The sequence below is a fragment of the Hibiscus syriacus genome, unplaced genomic scaffold (genome assembly GCF_006381635.1).
Source record: "Hibiscus syriacus cultivar Baekdansim isolate YM2019G1 unplaced genomic scaffold, ASM638163v2 tig00110831_pilon, whole genome shotgun sequence".
In the NCBI taxonomy this organism is placed as follows: Eukaryota; Viridiplantae; Streptophyta; class Magnoliopsida; order Malvales; family Malvaceae; genus Hibiscus; species Hibiscus syriacus.
In genome coordinates this window covers 3574947-3595417 of record NW_024062882.1, presented here as the reverse complement: position 1 = coordinate 3595417, position 20471 = coordinate 3574947, and the positions used below count along the sequence as shown (strand labels likewise).

The following is a 20471-nucleotide window of genomic DNA, read 5'->3' as shown; positions in this document are numbered from 1 at the left end:
TTTACCTCTTGCTCTCTTTCAAACAGTGCAAAGAAAACCAAATCAGAGCCTTTAGCATTCCAATCCTGCTAAGGAGAGGCTAATTCCCTTTGTAAATTCTCCACAGAGGGTTCGAGGCATTGAGCCAACGACGCAGCGACTCGCTTTCCCTTGCTGCAATACCGTAATTCTATTTTCCGTTGCTTTCCTTTTCTTTCTTCACAAATCACAAGCCACATCAATTATTTCATCAAGACATCAGCCCATTTCTCTACTTCAGGTATCTCCGTATCTCTCTCTTTCTGTATATGTGTGTATCTGTGCTTCCTCCTACTGAGATGGCTCCTGAGGAAGGATTCCTTCTTCGTGAATGGCGTCGGTTAGTAGTTGAAATTTATTTACTTTTTATAATTAAATCGTTTTATTTGTTGACATTTTGTGTGGATTTGATTGGTTCTTTTAGTTTAGCAATCTATCTCAGGTTAGATCTGCATTTATTTGTGTCGGATACGAATTGTTGTTGCATTGGTTGAACTAAGATTAACTTTGATTCAAATTCGTTATTGATCATTTCGTGTTCTTAAATAGGCACTTTTAGCTTAGCAATCCTTCTCAGCTTAGATCTGTAATGATGTTGATCAGTTGCGATAACGGCCCATCCCAATTTAGTTACAAGGCTTTGGATTAATGCAGGGGAAAAGATAATTTTGAATTCCATCCCTATTTAAAAAAAATTTAAATGTAGTCCCTTTACTTCAATTTGTAATGATATAGTCATCGTATTTATGAAATCCTATAAGCTAGATGAGTAACACAGATAATTTTTTAAATTCATCTCAAATTGAAAAAAATTCAAATTCAAATCGAGTTACAAAATATAACTCAAATAATTCAAAAATTACTAAAGAGGATTAATTTTTAAGTTTAAATCAAGTTCCTCAACTCTGCATGATATATGTATATCACGTATGAAAAAAATATAACAAATTATATATATATATATTATATATGATTACAGAAAATTGTTGTAATTGGAATCAAATAGTATAATAACATTATAAATATTTATAATTAAATGTATAGAAATTTGAATAATTCGGCTAAAAAAAAAAGTTTCAAAAACCAAAGGAATACTGTCACGTGAAGTGATTGGAGAAGCATTGAAAGCTTATTCATACATAAGATTGCCAGGTTTTAGTAAGGGTGTTATCTATTCGAGGGATGTTGCGAAGTATCGATCAGTTGATACAATCATCTGGTTGTTGCCTGCAGAGAGAGGATGTGTATAATGCAGTTTCTTGCTGAAGTTGTTGAAAGCTGCCATCATCGTCGACTCAGAAGAGACGGATACTGAAGTGCTGGTCCGCCGAATTGGACAGCAACTGAAGGAGGCTACCGTGAACGATCATTTGATACGAACAGCAGAAGGTGAAGATGAAATGTATAATGTTGATGTGGTGCTGAAAATAGTGCAAGAGTTTCTGAGGCAAGATCAGAATTCCGAATTAGAGTCGGAATAAAACAAGGTCCCGGAAATAGAAAGACCTGGAATTTTAACAGAATTGATAGATGCATACCTCGCTGAAATTGCCAAGGATCCCAGCTTACCGTTGTCAAAGTTTGTAGACCTTGCTGAATTGGTGTCCGGAATCTCCCGACCGAATCATGAGCGGCTTTACCGAGCCATTGACATGTATCTTAAGGTGAGAATCTTACCAAAGCCCCATCAGTTTCAATGCACATCAATGGACTTTTTGAACTAGTCAATGTCTGCAACTCTGTTATTATTATAAAAGGTTCATGCTGTTCCAACTCAAATTATTTCACTTGAAGTACTCGAATGTAATACTCGTATCCGACATTGGCCGAACATACATGTGGGACATATACCCTTATCCGACACTGACTCCCGAGTCCGAGTAACATAGACAAAGGCAAACCAATTCTAAAGGGGCGTTTGGTTCACAAAATGTAAGATTATATTTGGGAATAACATTACTGGAATGTAACATTACTATGAGAATATTGTATTACTTTGTTTGGTTTGTTTAGCAAAAATGTAAGATTATAGTGTTTGGTTGGAGGAATATAAGATTACTTAGATGCATATTTTACCAAATTATCCTTGTGATATATATTTTTTAAAGTTAAACTTTAATATTAATTTATAAATATTTGAATGAAAATTCATAAAAATATTTTAATCGTTATACTATCTAACTTTTGAGGAGAAATTACATTTAATATATAATTAATATAATTAGTATATTAAATTTATATTTTTAAATAATGTTCATTAGTATCATATTTATTTATATAAAATATAATATAATATAAAAAATATTATGGTAGTAAAATATTATTTTAAATAATTAGATTTTTACAATAATACTATTTTTTCATCCATAAAATTATAAATAGTAAAATATTGAATATTAAAAATATAAAATATTTTAAATTCTTAAAATTCTTAATATTTTAGTAAATTAAACTCTTTTTATATTATTATTATTTTTATAATTTTGAGTAAAGTATAAAAAATAAGAATTTAGAATGATCATTATAAAAAGAATTCATTAGTTCAAGGATATTCTTGTTCAAAGTGTGGGAATGTAAGATTACCTAAGAATTTGGAGGTAATGACATTCTCACCATTTTAACCAAAAAATGTTACTATTAAAAAAAGAGTATTTCCGGTAATGTAAGATTCTGTGAACCAAACGGGAATACAATTCCGGAAAAAAAATTCCATAATGTAAGATTTCGCGAACCAAATGCACCTAAGCGTATTCTGTTTCCATGCCGGAGCACCCAATGTTGAGCAAAAGTGAGAGAACAAGTATATGCGAGTTAATTGACTGCAAGAAACTATCAGTCGATGCATGTATGCATGCGGTTCGAAACGAGAGACTCCCGTCGCGTGTAGTTATGCAGGTTGTGTTATTCGATCAGGTCCGGGCCGCTGCTTCATCGGGCGGTAACACTCGCAAAGACCGGAAGGGTCTAAAGATGGGGTCTCATGGGCGCACAAAGGCAGCAGCAACCAACCCTGTGAAAGACCGGGATGCACCGGTAACATCCGATGAGCTCAATGGTGCCTTAATGTTTGGAAACAGTGCCATTACTAAAGTGAAAAGCTCGCTGAAGTCAACGCGGATGTTTAAAAAGGTCTGGTCAAGCAAAGGAAGCCATTGTCAGACTAGTTTTTCAGATTCATCAGAAACTATCGGTTCAGCTAAAATGGAAAAATGTAAACTCAAGAGCTTAGGTCTTATGTTAATTTAGCAAAATGAAGCATACTTGTTTTGCTTATGGAAGATGTGTGTCTATCTATATATATGGCTTAATACCACTTTTGATTCCTGTAATTCACCCAGATTTTCAGTTTGACCCCAATATTTTTAGGGTATTTTTTCATTTTTATGATTTTATTTGAATTTTTTGGCTTTTAAACAAGTTTGAATGGTTAATCAAAGTAGGCCAATAAATAAATGATAATGGGTTACCAAAACTGCTAAAATGAGAAGCCAAACCTGGCTAGATTCAGTCAGCTCTTGTTTTTGTCCTACGCGGTCTCGACCCATCGGAAAAGAAAACGCGGTCTTTCGGGTGGAATGTTAGCATTTAGGGTGAGTAGTCGAAACAAGATCAGTTCGATACATGATTTAGTTGCATTCTTTGTCCTCAAGCTGCAGTCTTTAACCTGATGAAAATACTGATTCCAATAAGCCATATGAGCAGATAATAGCATGGGAACTTAACCAGAATGCAGTAGTTTTACCTGAATGGCCGCTAACGCGGACTGGAAGTCGTTACATTGTTAGAGCAAAACCGTTTCTTTCATGGTCTTTTACCTTCGCCGATAGTGTGCAAGTTGAGGATGTGATCGCCTGCAGCACGTCACCCGCCAAACTAAACATTCTTCATATTTTCGATATCTGCCTATTACGAGAGAACGAAGGAAGGGAAGAGAAGCAAGAGTAGCACATTAAACCCTACTGATAGCTATGAAACTGAACCAAGAACAGATCATATATCAAAAGCAAGGGGGAAAAGGGAAGAAACTTACTATTGCTTTTCCGACAATCAGAAGGCGAAGAGTACTCGCCTTTAAAGCTTCACTCGCTTGTCGCAAAGAACAAGAGTGATCTCGTTCGAGGAGCGTCCACGCCTCTAAATGAGCTATCTGCGCTTGAATTACATGTACATCATGATTAATATGAAGGTAAAAACCATGTGTGTATGAGAAGGACTATGAGGAACAGATTCAATACTTAAGAAATACGAAGAAGTAACAGCAACTTGATTCTTGTTAGCTTGACCAAGTGCCCAGTTCCGATGTTGTCACCCGAGCACTCCATAGGTATTTCTGATGCAAAACAAAGTGAAATCGGATGCAGACATACCAGAAGTATTAGAGACCATGATGTTAAACCTCAGCTCAAATGTATTGTTTTCTAGACCTAGTTCGTTTTCATATCGAACCAACTATTATTCGAGAACAATGAGATTGAAAGGCAAGAAATCCATACCTCTACACTCAGCTTCTGTGTCATGAAAGTGGCATATGCCTTTGCATTTGTGAATCTCCATTGCAAGTATATGTTATAAAGAAGCCTTAAAACGCGAGCATCGACTATCTGGTCCTCCCCATTCTTTCCTCTCCGAATATCAATGAAAAAGCTTGGATTCAACGGAGTATCGATAGAATTACCAATCGTCTTATCACCAACCACATTTCATACCGAGCAGAACTTAGCCCCCTCGACCAAGATGAAGCTGAAGATGTCCAAAGCTGAATAGGAGAAGCAGGTATTGTAAACAAAGAAGTCATAGCACCATCAGTAGATAACCTTTTCGACTGAATAAACTCAGCCGAACCACCAATTCTAGAGCCAGGGCTAGCACAAAAAGCAGGGGACTGCAACTGCCTTAGCCGACTGCTATTTTCCGCCAAAACCTCGCAGACACTCCAATATTCCGGGGCACACTCCTCCCTCTCAGAAGACCATTTCCTCCACATTCTTGCATACCAGAATTGGTGCTCCCGGAGGACACACTATCGGTATCGGATGCAGCTAGATCGCAAGCGGCAACATTTGGCTTTAGCTTATTAGTTTCTTTAAACATCTCAGTAGGACCTCCTACATCCAAACTCGACCTCCTAACACAAGGACTAACAAAAGAAACACTCTTAGACAACAAATTCGAACCCGAATTCGCTTTTCGGGCTTTCCTAGGATCCACCGACGTGTAATTCTCCCCGTGATCAATCACTGGGCTAGCTCGACGCCTTTCGGGAATAGCTTTCCTAGTCAAACTGGAACCCTCTTGAGCTTTTATCTTACTAATGGGAAGTGAAAAAACCTCACCTTGAAATGAAACGGATAAGCTTCTCCTTGAAGTAATCATCGTCTTGTTAGCAGGCAGTTCTACAGCATTAACATTGTTTCCTTGTGACAATTGACCCTCTGACCGCCTCCGGTAGACCAATCGAGACCGTTTCGGAAGCAACGACACAATCATCGGGGCCGGTTTTGAAGTAGAACTAGCCTTTGCTGTTACCGGTGAAGAATGAGATGTTGGATATATGAACTGCAAAACTACACCGTTAGCATTGACTGGAAATATAAACAGTAATTAAAAGGAACAAATTTGTAAATCGTGTCGTGGTAAAAACCACTGCCTTAGAAACGAATTCGCCCCGATATGTGTAATCGTTACAGTAGGCGGCCGTCCCCCGAGGTTAACACGGTCGCTCCAAATTTCGTACACCCAAAACCGGAGTGGACTGCTGGTGGTATTGCTCTTCTGATTGGAAAACACTCAGAGAGAACTCACAGAGAGAATTGTAGAAAACACTTTTGTAAGTGAATTGTTAATGTTTGAGAGTGAGTTGAGAAGCTGAATATAACCCTATATTTATAGGCTAGGAATAGGGTTAAAATCGTCCATAAAATTTCAGGATTAAATCTCTTCTTTTTGTAACAGCTGAAACGTATAGATGAACCTGACTAAAAAATAGTCCAGGTTCATTGCATCATTGTTCAGTTGTTATAACTCCCGAAATTATATCATGTAACCCATGAAATTAAATCAAATAACTCCTGTAACTCCTGATATTAACAGCTTGTCTCCTCTGTACAAAGCTGGAAATCAGTCCAGATACATCTTAACGTTTTTTATTTAATTTAGGAAAAGCTGTTTAATTTCTCATAAACCAGGTGTTATCATTTGAAATTAAGCAGTCATCAGCAGCCTATAAATATCAGTTGAAATCTTTCACATTTTTCCATTTGTTTCATTCAAAGAGAAATTCTTCAAGAATTTTCTCTAAAAAGATAGTATCCGCGCGGACGTGTCGAAGACAAGTATTACCACGACCACGACCACGAGCCGAGACAAGACAGACGGACGGCGGCAGCGGTGCGCGAGAGTCCCCCTTGTTCTCTATCACTCAACAAGGAAGTGGGAAAACCAACCCTTAAATACTATTCCCAATAGTGTTTCCAATACTATGTGGGATTGAGCATTACCAACATTCCCCCACTAATGCGAAAGAAATCTTCTGAAACTCGAAAACAAACTTTCCAGAAGAGCAATAGCGAGATTAGTTGCTTAAGCACTAGTGAACGTATCTGGAACTAGTACATAGTGATGTTGAGCAATCCTTCTCTTAGATAAGTGAAACTAGTCTGGAACTTTCTAAGATTAGGGTAAACTCATAACACAGAACTAACCCCTTTATCCACATGAGTCCTCGATGTGTAAGATATATATATACAAAGTATATATTTAGCCATCTTACCTCAGGATTCTAGTAAGTGTGCTAGAAAATGGCCCAACATTTTTCATAGAAGGCGCTAACCCTTCTCACTTACATAGGTTATTTCATCAAGTTTATCTCAACATAAACCACCCTTTAAAAAGGGATATGAAATAATTAAGAGCTTTAATAATAGCTCAACCTCACAAAGGGTATGATGACTTTCTTCAAGTTCATTATTAATGAACCACCCAAACTTTGGGCTAAGAAGTCATTAAGAATAAATATTCAACCTCATTTATCGGTAAATTCAGTAAGTTCTTCTCACTAGAACCATCCAAATACTTGGATTTGAATTTATTAAGAGTTTAACAAACTCAACCTTTCTGTAGGTAAGTTCATCATTTCCTACCCACTCACTCTGGGTTATGAACTTATTAAGAATAGATATTCAGCCAAAATCGGTAAATTCATCAAGTCTTTCTCACTAAGACCACCCAAAGCCTGGGCTATGAATTTATTAAGAGCACTTAAGCTCATCCTGGGCATGCACATTATTCGTCATAGGGATAGGCAGTAGGAATGTGCACTATGAGTCTTTCCATGGTTTCGTTTGACCATAAGGAACTTAGATAACTAAGTTGGGTATCCACCATGAATTCCTCAACCAATGGGCTTTTGACCCATCCCCCTCGAAAATCTAGGACCAGCTTTCGACTTAACCCTTTGGTAAGTGGATCTGCTAGGTTCCTTTCCAACTTCACATACTCTAAAGAGAGCACTCCATTCTTTATTAAGTGTCTCACTGACTCATGTCTTATACGAATGTGTCTTTTCTTACCATTGTAAGCTTGGTTCTTAGCCACACATATCGCAGCTTGTGAATCACACAATAATGAAACTGGAGGAGTCGGTCTTCCCCACAACGGAATATCTGCTAACAAACTTCTGAGCCACTCGGCTTCTTGCTCAGCTAGGTCAAGAGCTATAAACTTTGACTCCATAGTAGAACGAGCAATACAAGTCTGCTTTGATGATTTCCACGAGATTGCTGCTCCACCCAAAGTAAAAACATACTCGCTCGTAGAGCTTACCTCATCATTATCAGAAACCCAGTTGGCATCACAATATCATTCTAGTACCGCAGTAAAGCCAACAAACTCAAGTTTTCAATCCAAAGTACCTTTAAGATACTTCAGTAAGCAGTTAAGAGCAATCCAATGCTTACCACTCGGATTATGAGTATATCTACTCAGTCTACTCACAGCATAAGCAATATCAGGCCGAGTATAGTTAATTAAGAACATCGTGCTTCTGATTAACTTAGCATATTCAGTTTGGGAAACGCTACTTCCTTTATTCATAACTAGATGTATGCTAGGGTCATAAGGAGTTCGAACATGGACGACATCAAAACTGTCAAATTTTTTTAGCACTTTCTCTATATAATGTGCTTGACATAAAGAAAATCCCTTCTCAGTTTTGGTAACTTTGACTCCTAAGATTACATCTACTTCTCCCAAATCTGTCATCTCAAACTTAGTGGACAAGAATTTTTTAACTTTGTTAATGGACTCAATGTTAGAACTGAAAATCAACATGTCATCAACATAAAGACTTATGATAACACATTCAGTATCAAACATCTTTGAATACACACAAGTATCCGAACCATTCACAATAAAACCAATACTAAGAATAGTTTTATGAAATTTCTCATACCACAGTTTAAGTGCTTGCTTAAGTCCATAGAGTGACTTTTTGAGTCTACAGACTTTGCCTTCCATACCAGGTTCTTCAAAACCTAGTGGCTGCTCCATGTAAATCTCCTCATCTAGATCTCTATTCAAGAAAGCAGTCTTAACATCCATTTGATGTACCTGCAACTTATGAATAGAGGCTAGTGCAAATAATGCACGAATCGTTGAGATTTTTGTAACAAGAGAATATGTATCAAAGTAGTCTAAACCAATCCTTTGAGTGAACCCTTTGACGTCTAACCTTGACTTGTACCGCTGAATCGAACCATCTCGCCTTAGTTTCTTCCAGAAGACCCCTTTATTGGAGATTGATTTGAATCCCTTAGGCAAGTCAACTAATTCCCAAGTATGATTAGACATTATCGATTCTAGTTCATCATTAACAGCGCTTTTCCAAAAACTAGCATCGATAGATCTTATAGCTTCTTCAAAAGTTTTAGGATCCTCATCTAACAGAAAAATTTGAGCTATAGGATCTGAAATAGAGTCTAAATCATTTATCTCAAAAATAAAGGAAGTAATAAAGTCTGGTCCAAAAGAGGTTTCAACTCTTTGCCTTTTACTTCTTCTAGGCTCGAAATCAATTTGTTCAGAAGACCTAGCAGAATTACTAGAAGAAGTGGATGGAATATATTCTATTTGTTTTTCAATATTCATTCTCGGTTCATTTAAAGGAAATGTATTTTCAAAGAAAACAGCATCCCTTGACTCACAAATAGAATAATCTTGTAAAAGCATGAATCTGTATGCATCACTATTCGTAGCATACCCTATAAACACTGCATCAACAGTTTTAGGTCCGATGGTGGACTTCTTAAAGTCTGGCAAACCCATTTTAGCCAGACACCCCCACACTTTCAGGTATTGTAAATTAGGAGCGTATCCTTTCCACAATTCATATGGGGTAGAATCTAATTTCTTATGAGGAACTCAGTTCAAGATATGAGTTGCCGATAGAATGGCTTCCCCCACATGTTATCAGATAACCCTGAACTTATTAGTAAAGAATTCATCATCTCTTTTAAAGTTCTATTTTTACTTTCGGCTATACCATTCTGTTGAGGAAAATAGGGGCTGAAGTTTCATGAATTATGCCATTCTTTTCACAAATATCTTTTAAGAAATTAGATCCATATTCACCACCTCTATCATATCTAACCCGTTTGATTCTCCTATCTAACTGATTTTCTACTTCTGCCTTATAAATAAGAAAGAAGTTTTCAGCTTCATATTTAGTTCTTAGGAGATAAACTTTTGTATATCTTGAATAATCATCTACAAAAGTTATGTAGTAGTGTTTTCCTCCTTTACTTTCAATGTTTCTAAAATCTTCTAGATCAGTATGAATGAGTTCTAACAGTTCAGTCTTTCTATTAGAAACAGTCTTAAAGTGAGGTCTAGTATGCTTAGCTTCTACACAATTCTCACATTTATTAAAGCTAGTTGTGTCTAGTTTAGGCAGAACATCCATATTCATTAATTTCTTTAAAGCATGAATATTCACATATCCTAATCTAGCATGCCACATATCAATGGATTCAACAATATAAACATAAGTGGTAGCTTTATTTTCATTAAATTGAGTTTCTATGACAAATAAACCATTGCTTAAAAACCCTTTCCTCACATAATCACTATTTCGGGAAAATACAAGTTTATCTGCCTCAAAAACTAACTTAATGCCTGCCTTATTCAGAAGCCCACCACTTATCAAATTTCTACACAAGACAGGTACATACAGAACATTATTTAAAGCCAGAGTTTTACCAGAAGTCAGCTTGAGTAAAACCTTGCCTTTGCGTAGCACTTCAGAACTGTTAGAGTTCCCCATGTACACACGTTCACCAGTGTTCCCATCCTCGAACTCGATGAAAAACTCCTTCCTTGCGCAGAAATGCTTCGAAGCGCCAGTGTCAACTACCCATTCTGAACTGTTCTCCACTAGATTAACTTCTGAGACCACCGCAGTAATGATCTCATCATCTTCTTCTACAACGTGCATCTGTGGCTTGTTGTCATTCTGGCGGTCTGATCGGTGTTGGTATTGGTAAGCTTTGTGGCCGGGTAAACCACATACATAACACTTGAACGTCTTTCCTTCCGGTTTGGCCTTTCCTGACTTCTTGATGTTGGTAGCCTTCTGTGGCTTGATTCCCACGTTTCATGATCTTCTTAAATTTAAACTCAACCAAGTTAGCTTTAAAAGATAAATTACTCATAGAATTAGTAAGCTTATCTTTTAAACGGTTGGCTTCTTCAATCTTCATATGGCCCACAAGTTCTTCAAGCGAAATGTCTCTCTTCTTATGCTTAAGAGAGTTCTGGTAGTCGGACCATGACTTGGGTAGCTTCTCAATGAGTACATTGGCTTGTAGCACCTTACACATTTGCATCCCTTCAGCGATGATGTCAGCGACTAAGTTCTCATAGTCATGGACTTGATCCATTATTGGCTTATCGTCTGTCATCTGGAATTTGAGCCATTCGCCAACAATGTACTTCTTGATGCCCGCATCGTCTGCACCATACTTTTTGTCAAGAGTGTCACATATTGCCTTGGCACTCATTTCTCTAAGGAACATATCAAATAGTTTATTTGACATGTGGCTGAGCAGATGTCCTCGCACCGTCTTGTTGTCTTTCTCGTATTTCTCGTAGGTAGCGAGAGCGGCGGTTGCTAAGACATCATTATTGAGGACCACATCCGCATCATTACCGGCAGCTGGGGTTGGCGGCATGGTAGGTGGTGGCTTGAGCAGCACGTAGTCAAGATCAAGCTGCTCGAAGAATATCAGGATTCTTTGGGACCACCTTCTATAATTCTTTCCATCAAGTGCATCGAGCTTGGAAAGATCGGGCATTAGTTTGCTCAAAGGTGTTGTCATGATTGCAGTATATGAATTTCGTTTCTAAATTGTTGGATATATGAACTGCAAAACTACACCGTTAGCATTGACTGGAAATATAAACAGTAATTAAAAAGAACAAATTCGTAATTCGTGTCGTGGTAAAAACCATTGCCTTAAAAACGAATTCGCCCTGATATGTGTAATCGCTGCAGTAGGCAGACCGTCCCCCGAGGTTAACACGGTCGCTCCGAATTCCGTACACCCAAAACCAGAGTGGACTGCTGGTGGTATTGCTCTTCTGATTAGAAAGCACTCAGAGAGAACTCACAGAGAGAATTATAGAAAACACTTTTGTAAGTGAATTGTGAATGTTTGAGAGTGAGTTGAGAAGCTGAATATAACCCTCTATTTATAGGCTAGAAATAGGGTTAAAATCGTCCATAAAATTTCAGGATTAAATCTTTTCTTTTGTAACAGCTTAAACGTCTATATGAACCTGACTCAAAAATAGTCCAGGTTCATTGCATCATTATTCAGCTGTTATAACTCCTGAAATTATATCATGTAACCCATGAAATTAAATCAAATAACTCCTGTAACTCCTGATATTAACAGCTTGTCTCCTCTGTACAAAGCTGGAAATCAGTCCAGATACATCTTAACGTTTTTGATTTAATTTAGGAAAAGCTGTTTAATTTCTCATAAACCAGGTGTTATCATTTGAAATTAAACAGTCCTCAGTAGCCTATAAATATCAGTTGAAATCTTTCACATTTTTCCATTTGTTTCTTTCAAAGAGAAATTCCTCAAGAATTTTCTCTAAAAAGATAATATCCGCGCGGACGTGTCGAAGACACGTATTACCACGACCACGAGCCGATCCGTGCCATGCCGAGACGAGACGGGACGGACGAACGACGACGGTGGTGCGCGAGAGTCCCCCTTGTTCTCTATCACTCAACAAGGAAGTGGGAAAGCCAAGCCTTAAATACTATTCCCAATAATGTTTCCAATACTATGTGGGATTGAGCATTACCAACAGGAGACAAATACCTTGAAGAAACTTGTGGTTTTCTAGTAAGAGTGGAGCCATTACTCTTTCTTGTTTCTTTACTGAGTGAGAAATTGCAGCCGCCATTATCAGAATCTACTCTCTCCTCTACATTGCCAAAGAAAATATGTGTTTAGCAACAACCGGTCTTCATTTTCATGGTCGAAAGCTGCTAAACAAACAAGACTTGAGTGATTTTACAGGTGAATGGAAGAAAACCCAGAAATGGTTTTTCAAAGATTCTGTATTTTACATTAACAACAGCGAAACCCTTACTGGTTTTCATATGTATTGTAAGATTTTTGGAAGAAAATAGAAAAATTCAGCTGGGTTTTTTCAGTTCTTGGTTTTTGTGAATCTTTCGAAGGAAGTTGGTTGATTAATTATACAATTTTTTTCGATGAATCCATCAAATTTTACCAATTTAAATATTCAATCTCAAGCTTAATGATATGTATAATGGAAATATCATGGCATGAACAAGATAGAACCCACATAACCAACTGAGTTTCCATAGATTAATTAACAGACAAGTAGAACTTTTTGGCAGTTGAAACTTAGCAGCCATTTTTACTTGAAAAATACTCCATAGATTAGATTGGTTTTGAATGAAAGACACCCACTATCAGTATGTTTTGTTTTCTTTTCTCGGACACAATTAACAAATCATTATGTTTTGTTTAATATTGGTTATCATCATTTTCTTTTTAAATCAATTATTGGTTTTTTTATTAATATAAGTACAATACAATATATATTCAAAGATAACTCTCAATCATTTGACATTAAACGTTCACACTCTTGACAATCTTAGTGCTCGTACATGAGACCTCAAAAAATAACAATAATTTTTTTAATACTGAAGTCGCTTTGTTTTTGTCCGAGCTTAAATTATTATTTGTTGAAAAACCGGGTAAAGAAAACGAAAAGAACACGAGAATTTTAACGAGGTTCAGCAATTTGCTTACATCCTCGGTGCACTAGGTGGCGCTAGAATTTTATTTAATATCTCATAGGTTTTGGTTACATCTCCTTTTATTCAATATCTCGCTTCGCTCACTCCGCTCCATCCTCTGTCATCTTTACCGATATATTTATGAGTCATACCTAAAAAATCTCCACCTTGGAGAATATCCTGCCCCTTAGGAAACATTCAATGTGGGTTGGGTTACCTTACTTCTTTAATAACTCGAAACATTCAACAAGTCCAAACAATGCATGAACTTGTATGTCGTAACTGGCTTGGTGAACATATCAGCGACATTCTCATCAGTATGTAACTTCTGAAATAAAATCTCTCCAGATGGAACCAACTCTCTGATCTTGTGAAACCTTACATCAATATGCTTAGTTTTAGCACGATATACCTGATTCTTAGCCAAGTGAATAGTACTTTAATTGTCACAAAGCAACTGAACTCTACCTTGCTGAACACCTAACTCCTTTACTAAACCAGTAAACCATAAAACTTCTTTTGCAGCTTCAGCCGCTGCCATGTATTCAGCTTCAGTTGTAGATAATGCCACAACAGATTGAACAGTAGACTTCCAAAATAGACCCTCTACCAAGAGTAAAGACATACCCTGTAGGAGATCTTCTATTATCCAAATCACCCGCATAGTTTGAATCCATATATCCTACAACCAAAGGATTATCCCGCTGACTATAAAAAATAATTCCATGTCCCACAGTACCCTTTAAGTACCTAAAGATCCACTTGATTGCTTCCCAATGTTGCTTACCAGATTTAGACATGTACTTACAAACTTGATTAACAACATGAGCTAAATCAGGACGAGTACATACCATTGCATACATCAAGCAGCCAACAATATTAGAATACAGAACCTTTGCCATATCTTCAGCTTCCTTATCTTTCTTAGGGCACTGTTCTGATGAGAGCTTAAAGTGATTCGCCAATGGAGTGCTCACTGGTCTTGCGTTGCTCATCGTAAACCTTTCTAGCATTTTCTCAACATAACCCCGTTGAGATAGCCATATTTTCCTTGAGTCTTTGTCCCTGCAAATTTCCATTCCAAGAATTTTCTTTGCAGCACCTAAATCTTTCATATCAAATTCCTGACTCAGTAAAGTTTTCAATCCGATAACATCATCCCTATTTTTCAGCATTAACATATCATCAACATACAATAACAGAAAATAAAAGAACCATCATCAAGGCTCTTAACATAGACACAATAATCATACTCACATCGCTTGTAGCCAATCTTGATCATATATGAGTCAAACCGTTTGTACCATTGTCTCGGAGACTATTCAACCCGTACAAAGATTTCTTCAATCTGCAAACTAAATGCTCATTTCCAGGTTGAGTGAAACCTTCAGGCTGCTGTATGTAGATCTGTTCCTCTAAATCACCATGCAAAAAAGAAGTTATCACATCCATCTGCTCTAAATGCAAATCTCAACTCCTTTCTGCTCAGATTGAAGTGTGCCTGACCACAGGAGAAAAAATTTCATCATAATCAACTCCTTTCCTGTGAAAAACCCTTTGCTACCAAATGAGCATTGAACTTCTCCGCCTCTTTCTATTACTGTTGGTTTCTTCTTATACACCCATTTACAACCAATAGACTTCTTACCCTCAGGAAGGTGAACTAACTCATGTGCGATTGTAATTCAAAGACTCCTCCTCAACCATGAAAGCCATCCACTTGTTTTCCTAACTAGTAATAGCAACATGAAAAGTAACCAGATTAATTGCTAACAGTAAGTGTAAAAGAGACAAGTCTTCAAAACCCAATCTGTTCGGAGGCTTTATATTGGTCTGTTCACTGTCTCTGGCGAGACTATAATCCTGCAAATCAATCGTAGCAGAACCTAGAAGTCGATTGAGAAGTTTCTGTTTTCTCAATTGGAAACTGCTCCAAATCCACCACTGTCATGTTTCTTCAGCTGCAATATGGGATGTTCATAAAAAATAACATCTCTATTGATCACAATTTTCTTCGCAACTGGATCCCAGAACTTGAATCCACTCCTTCAATTTTGCATCAAGTTTGGATCTCTCATCAGCAGGTACATGCATAAGCAGGACAACCAAAAATCCGTAAATGATCAAAAGTAACATCATGACCAGTCCATACCTCTTCTGCAACTTTCCCAGCCAATGATGCCCTTGGCGATCTATTGATAAGATAACACGCTATATTAACTGCCTCAGCCCAGAAGTGTTTGGGAAGCCCCGCATTCAACCGCAAACATCTGGCTGTTTCATTCAACGGCATGTTCATATGTTCCGCACTACCATTTTGTTGTGGTGTCTTGCACAAAATGTCTCTTAATCCCATGCTCCCTACAAAAATTTAGAAACTGTGAATATGTGTACTCCGTACCATTGTTAGACCACAAATACTTGATTTTTCATCTTGTTTGGTTTTCTATCTCAACTTTCCACAGCTTGAACTTCTCAAAAATATCAGACTTCTGTTTCAAAAAATACACCCAAACTTTTCGTGAAAAATCGTCAATAAAAAAAACATAATACCTAGATCCACCCAAAGACGATGTCGTGGAAGGCCCCATATATCAGAATGCACATAATCAGGAATCCCTTCAGTTGTATGCTTCCCAGTCTTGAAACAAACTTTAGTCTGTTTACCAAGAACACAATACTTGCAAAAATCGAGCTTACAACTTTTAATACCATGCATATATTTCTTTTATGTAATTCATCCATACCACGTTCACTAATGAGCAAGACGCATATGCCACAGTTTAGTAGTATCATCACAAGACTCAACAAAATGAACTCCACCTACAACGGTACTCCCTAACAATCTGTAAATACTCCCTGCAATCATCTTTCCTTTCATCACAGTCAAAGCTCCTTTAACAATCCAAATGGTTTCCCTATCCTCATCAGCCTTAGGGATAAAACCATTATTGTGCAAAGTGCCTAAAGAAATCAAATTCTTCTTCAAATCTGGGATATGCCGAACACCACATAATGTCAGAACAGAACCATCATACATCTGAATTCTGACATCACCAATACCAACAATATTGCAACATCGATCATCACCCAAATAAACAGAACCAGAATTAACCGACCTATATGTCAAAAACCATTCCCTATTTGGCGTGATGTGATAAGAACATCCAAAATCAAGAATCCAAGCATCCGTCAATTGAGTTATTGAAATAGAGAGCATATCACCCTCACTGCAATCAGAATATTCATCCTCGACCATATTCACAGACTTGGATGAGTCATCACGCTTCTCATTAGTCTACTTTTCAACTTCGGACAGTCTCGCTTCATATGTCCCACCTCTTTGCACTTGTAACAGTGAATTGTCTTCTTATCCTTAGATTTGGATCTGAAATTCGTTTCCCAGACCCTGGCTTCCGTCTACGGTCTCAATTACCCTTGACATATAACTATCAGCTTGAGAGCTTTCCCCTGCATTCTGTTTCCGCTGGTTGTGAGCCAACAAGGCTATAGTAATCTCCTTAACTTTGATAGTCTATTTCCCATATGTAAGAGTAGTCACCATGTTCGTAAAAGGGAGGAAACAAACACAACAAAATCATCTCTTTGTCTTCATCCTCAATTTTCACATCAAGCCGAGCCAAATCAGAAATGATTGATGAAAACATTCATGTGTTGCACCAAATCATGATCATATTGCATCTTCAGCCCATATAGCCACTTCTTTAGATACAGTTTGTCTTAAGGATTTCATAAACTAACTTTCCAACTTTTTCCAAATTTTATTTGGAGATGATAGATGCATGACATGATACATGACCTCGTCCACCAAAATAATTGTATGGTTTCTGTCGCTCATTGTTGCAATTCTTCCCAATCTTCCTCATCCATCGACGCCAGTTTTGTAGGCCGCAAAGCCTTCAGGATCCCTTGCTACGCCAACAGATCCTTCACCCTTGTTTCCATAATCTGAAGTTACCCTGATCATCGAATTTCACATTTAATTTGGCTCCTGACATCTGATACCAATTGTTGAAAAAACATGTAAAGAAAACAGAAAGAGCACATGAATTTTAACGAGGTTCAACAATGTGCTTACGTCCTCGGTGCCCTAGGTGGCACTATAATTTATTCAATATCTCATAGGTTTTATATCTCTTTATAATAAATAAACCCTGGTACATATTTATAAAAATAACCCTGTACCGTACCGCAAGGGCTATGTCCCCACAACCCCAACCCACATACTCACAACCCACTACGAGACTTTCTTTGTAAAGACAAATGATGCTCACTCCGCTTCATCCTCTGTCCTCTTTACCGGTATATATGTGAGTCATACCTAACATTATTATACTTGTTATATATTTTTCTTTTTATTTTATTACAGGCACATTACAACAAACCCTAGGTCCTAATGGTCTAAGCAATTTAGGGTTGTTAGAAACCCTAATGGCCCTAGCCACCCATGTCATCGTCGTCAATTACGAAGCCGAGATTGTTGGTGAAAATGGTTCAACCACCTCATCATCATCATCATCTCGCAAGAACAGTGAAAGAAAACAAAAAAATTAAACAAATCTATTAAAAAAAGTAAGATCAAAACTACTTCCCAAAAATCTGAGGGATATCCTTTTGCCAGCTATCTTCACAAACACGCAAGTAGCTTTTTAAAATAACAATCAACACCAAATGAAAGAGGGGGAGACCAGTTCAAGGAGATAAAAACAGAGGGAGAAAAGAAAAGAAAAATACTTGGAAAAAAAAGATAGAGAGGAAGTTATACCTCACAATTTCAAATGCACTTGTTTCGCCAGAGTTGTTAGGATCCCCAAAGCATCAAAGGTAGTCCTTTCACTTTCAGGTTTTGGTATTTAAGAGAATGTGAGAGGTTAAGATAGAAATTTGGGGGTCTTTTTGTTTGTGGGTTTGAAAACATGAGGTAAAAGGGGGACATAGGCCCTTCGGGGCCTTCTAAGATGATAGTCGGAGGGATTTGAAACAAAATGAGAGAAAAAAAGTAAAAAAAGAAGAAAATTAGAGATAGAGTGGCAGTAGAGAGGAAGGGTAAACATACTTGACCTTAAGGGCTTTGTTTTAAACCTAATTAAGGTTTAATTGTACGTTTTTTGGCCCAATACCCCCAAGCGGGTCAAATTTTTAGGTATTAGGCCAGCCCAAATTTTATTTTGGGAAATACGGAAATGGTACAGCTAGGGACTCTTCACCTCGACATGACGAATTTTCTTATATTATTTTAAATGGTCCCTGAGTAGTGGGCCCCACGTAGATCATTATTTTATTTCATTAATATGACTCATCACGTCGAGGTGACGAGTTTATTAAAAAAATTTTTTTAAATTACAAAATAAAACTAAAATTTTTAAATTAAAAAATAGATGGAAATGTCACCTCAAGGTGACGAGTTCCTTCAATTAAAAAAATTAGTCGTTTTGTAGTCATTGGTCGACATACAGATGCAATGATCAATTGGGCAACAGTCACTTGGAACTCATCACCTGAGGTGACGAGTTCGACTGAAATTTTGAAATATATCCATTTATAGGCGTTGATATTAGGTTTGGGTTTCATAAATGGTGAGATCGAATTAAATTTGAATTAATATATATATATATATATTATATATATATATTATATATATATATATATATATATATATATATTATATATATATATATATTCAATCCGATTATGAATTTTAACCTAAAAATTTGAATCAAATTTTAGATCTAATGAAATCTCCTAACTTGGATCGAATTCAAGTGGAGAGAATATGCTTTTGAGTTGAATCATATGATCGAAAAGCTAATATAACTCGACCAGTATCATCCCAATATTAACTTATCATTTTAAGCGCGAATCAAGTGACCTCAGTGATAAAGAATTGTTATATTCTTTGAGGTCTTGGGTTCGAGCACTAGGAATGCAAGAGAAGTAAGTGTTCAATGTCAAATGGTGAGAGTATATTTGAACAATTAATGCCTTGTACTTACCCAAATTAATAAAAAAATCATTTTAAATCATATTTAAATTACCTTGAAGTTTTAAATTCACTTATTAATATGATTCAAATTTCACAACAATAATTGATATAGTAAAATGAGAGATTTGATCTCTTAAGTAACACTTCCGAACATTAAATAGATTGGAGAATCACTATCATATTGGACTTGAATTAATAGATTAATAAATTAGATAATATGAGTATAAAAAAACATAATTCAACCAACGAGAATTGGTTCAAGTGATAAGCAGCTTGATCGTTAAGCATGTCTCAAGTTTGGGTCATTGTGTATGCAAAACATATATGTGTAGACTCACCCATTAAATCAAGTATGTGACATATATCAATCCAAATAATCAAAGCAAGTCCTGGAACCGGGAGGGAAAAAACATGATTAAATCTAGACAATTCACACTGCTTCTCTTACTTTTTTTCTCCTCTCATTTTCTTCTTTTCAACAAATATAGTGATTGTTCTTTTTGGTAAAGAAAGAGCAGATTACAGAATCTAAGCACACACAGTGCTGCTATCATCTTCACGTAAAACAATATAAACCTCCATCGGGGCTGATAAACTTGAGGCAATCATAGGTGTTGTCATCTGCATCTTCGCCAACAAATCGCTACCTTATTTCCGTTTCGAGATCCATACCGTAGTTGATTGGCCGCAATAATGCAGCGGTGTAATTAAAAGGGTAATCCTTTTCATCTGTAGAAGCTGCTGCAATATGATCCAATGCCTCCACACTATCTAATTCTAGTATAATCTGAGTTTCTGTAGCTCCCATGCACATAAGAGTCCCACGAAAGCTCCCCAAAGCTCTGCTTCAAAAACCGAACATATTCTAATAAATTTAGCAGAGCCCATTTTTCATTCCCTTCATGGTTCGAATAACCCTCCACAGCTAGAAAGTCCCGTTACCGGTTCTTTGCACCATCCGCGTTCAACTTCGCCATCCGCTAGTTGGTCTTGTCCATCTTTCTCTTCGAATACCACAGTTGAGTTGAGGCTCCCGATTTACCGAGCCCAACAGACCAAAAAAGAAGGAATTTAGGAAAAGATATTTTAAGAATTTTCAACATAATA

At 37.0% G+C, this 20471-nt stretch overlaps 1 protein-coding gene and 1 pseudogene across 1 annotated transcript; one reads left to right on the top strand and one right to left on the bottom strand.

The window, feature by feature from the left end:
- Positions 1-287: 287 nt before the first annotated feature.
- On the top strand, positions 288-3264 carry LOC120142845 (annotated as a pseudogene).
- A 710-nt stretch (positions 3265-3974) lies between these two features.
- LOC120142844 (protein SNOWY COTYLEDON 3-like) lies at positions 3975-19991 on the bottom strand. The gene is made up of 6 exons (XM_039157332.1): positions 19905-19991; positions 4940-5574; positions 4725-4868; positions 4512-4641; positions 4049-4165; positions 3975-3992 (listed from the first exon to the last, which is right to left on the bottom strand). Exons 1-6 carry the CDS (start codon positions 19989-19991, stop codon positions 3975-3977), a joined length of 1131 nt encoding a protein of 376 aa, XP_039013263.1.
- Positions 19992-20471: the final 480 nt, after the last annotated feature.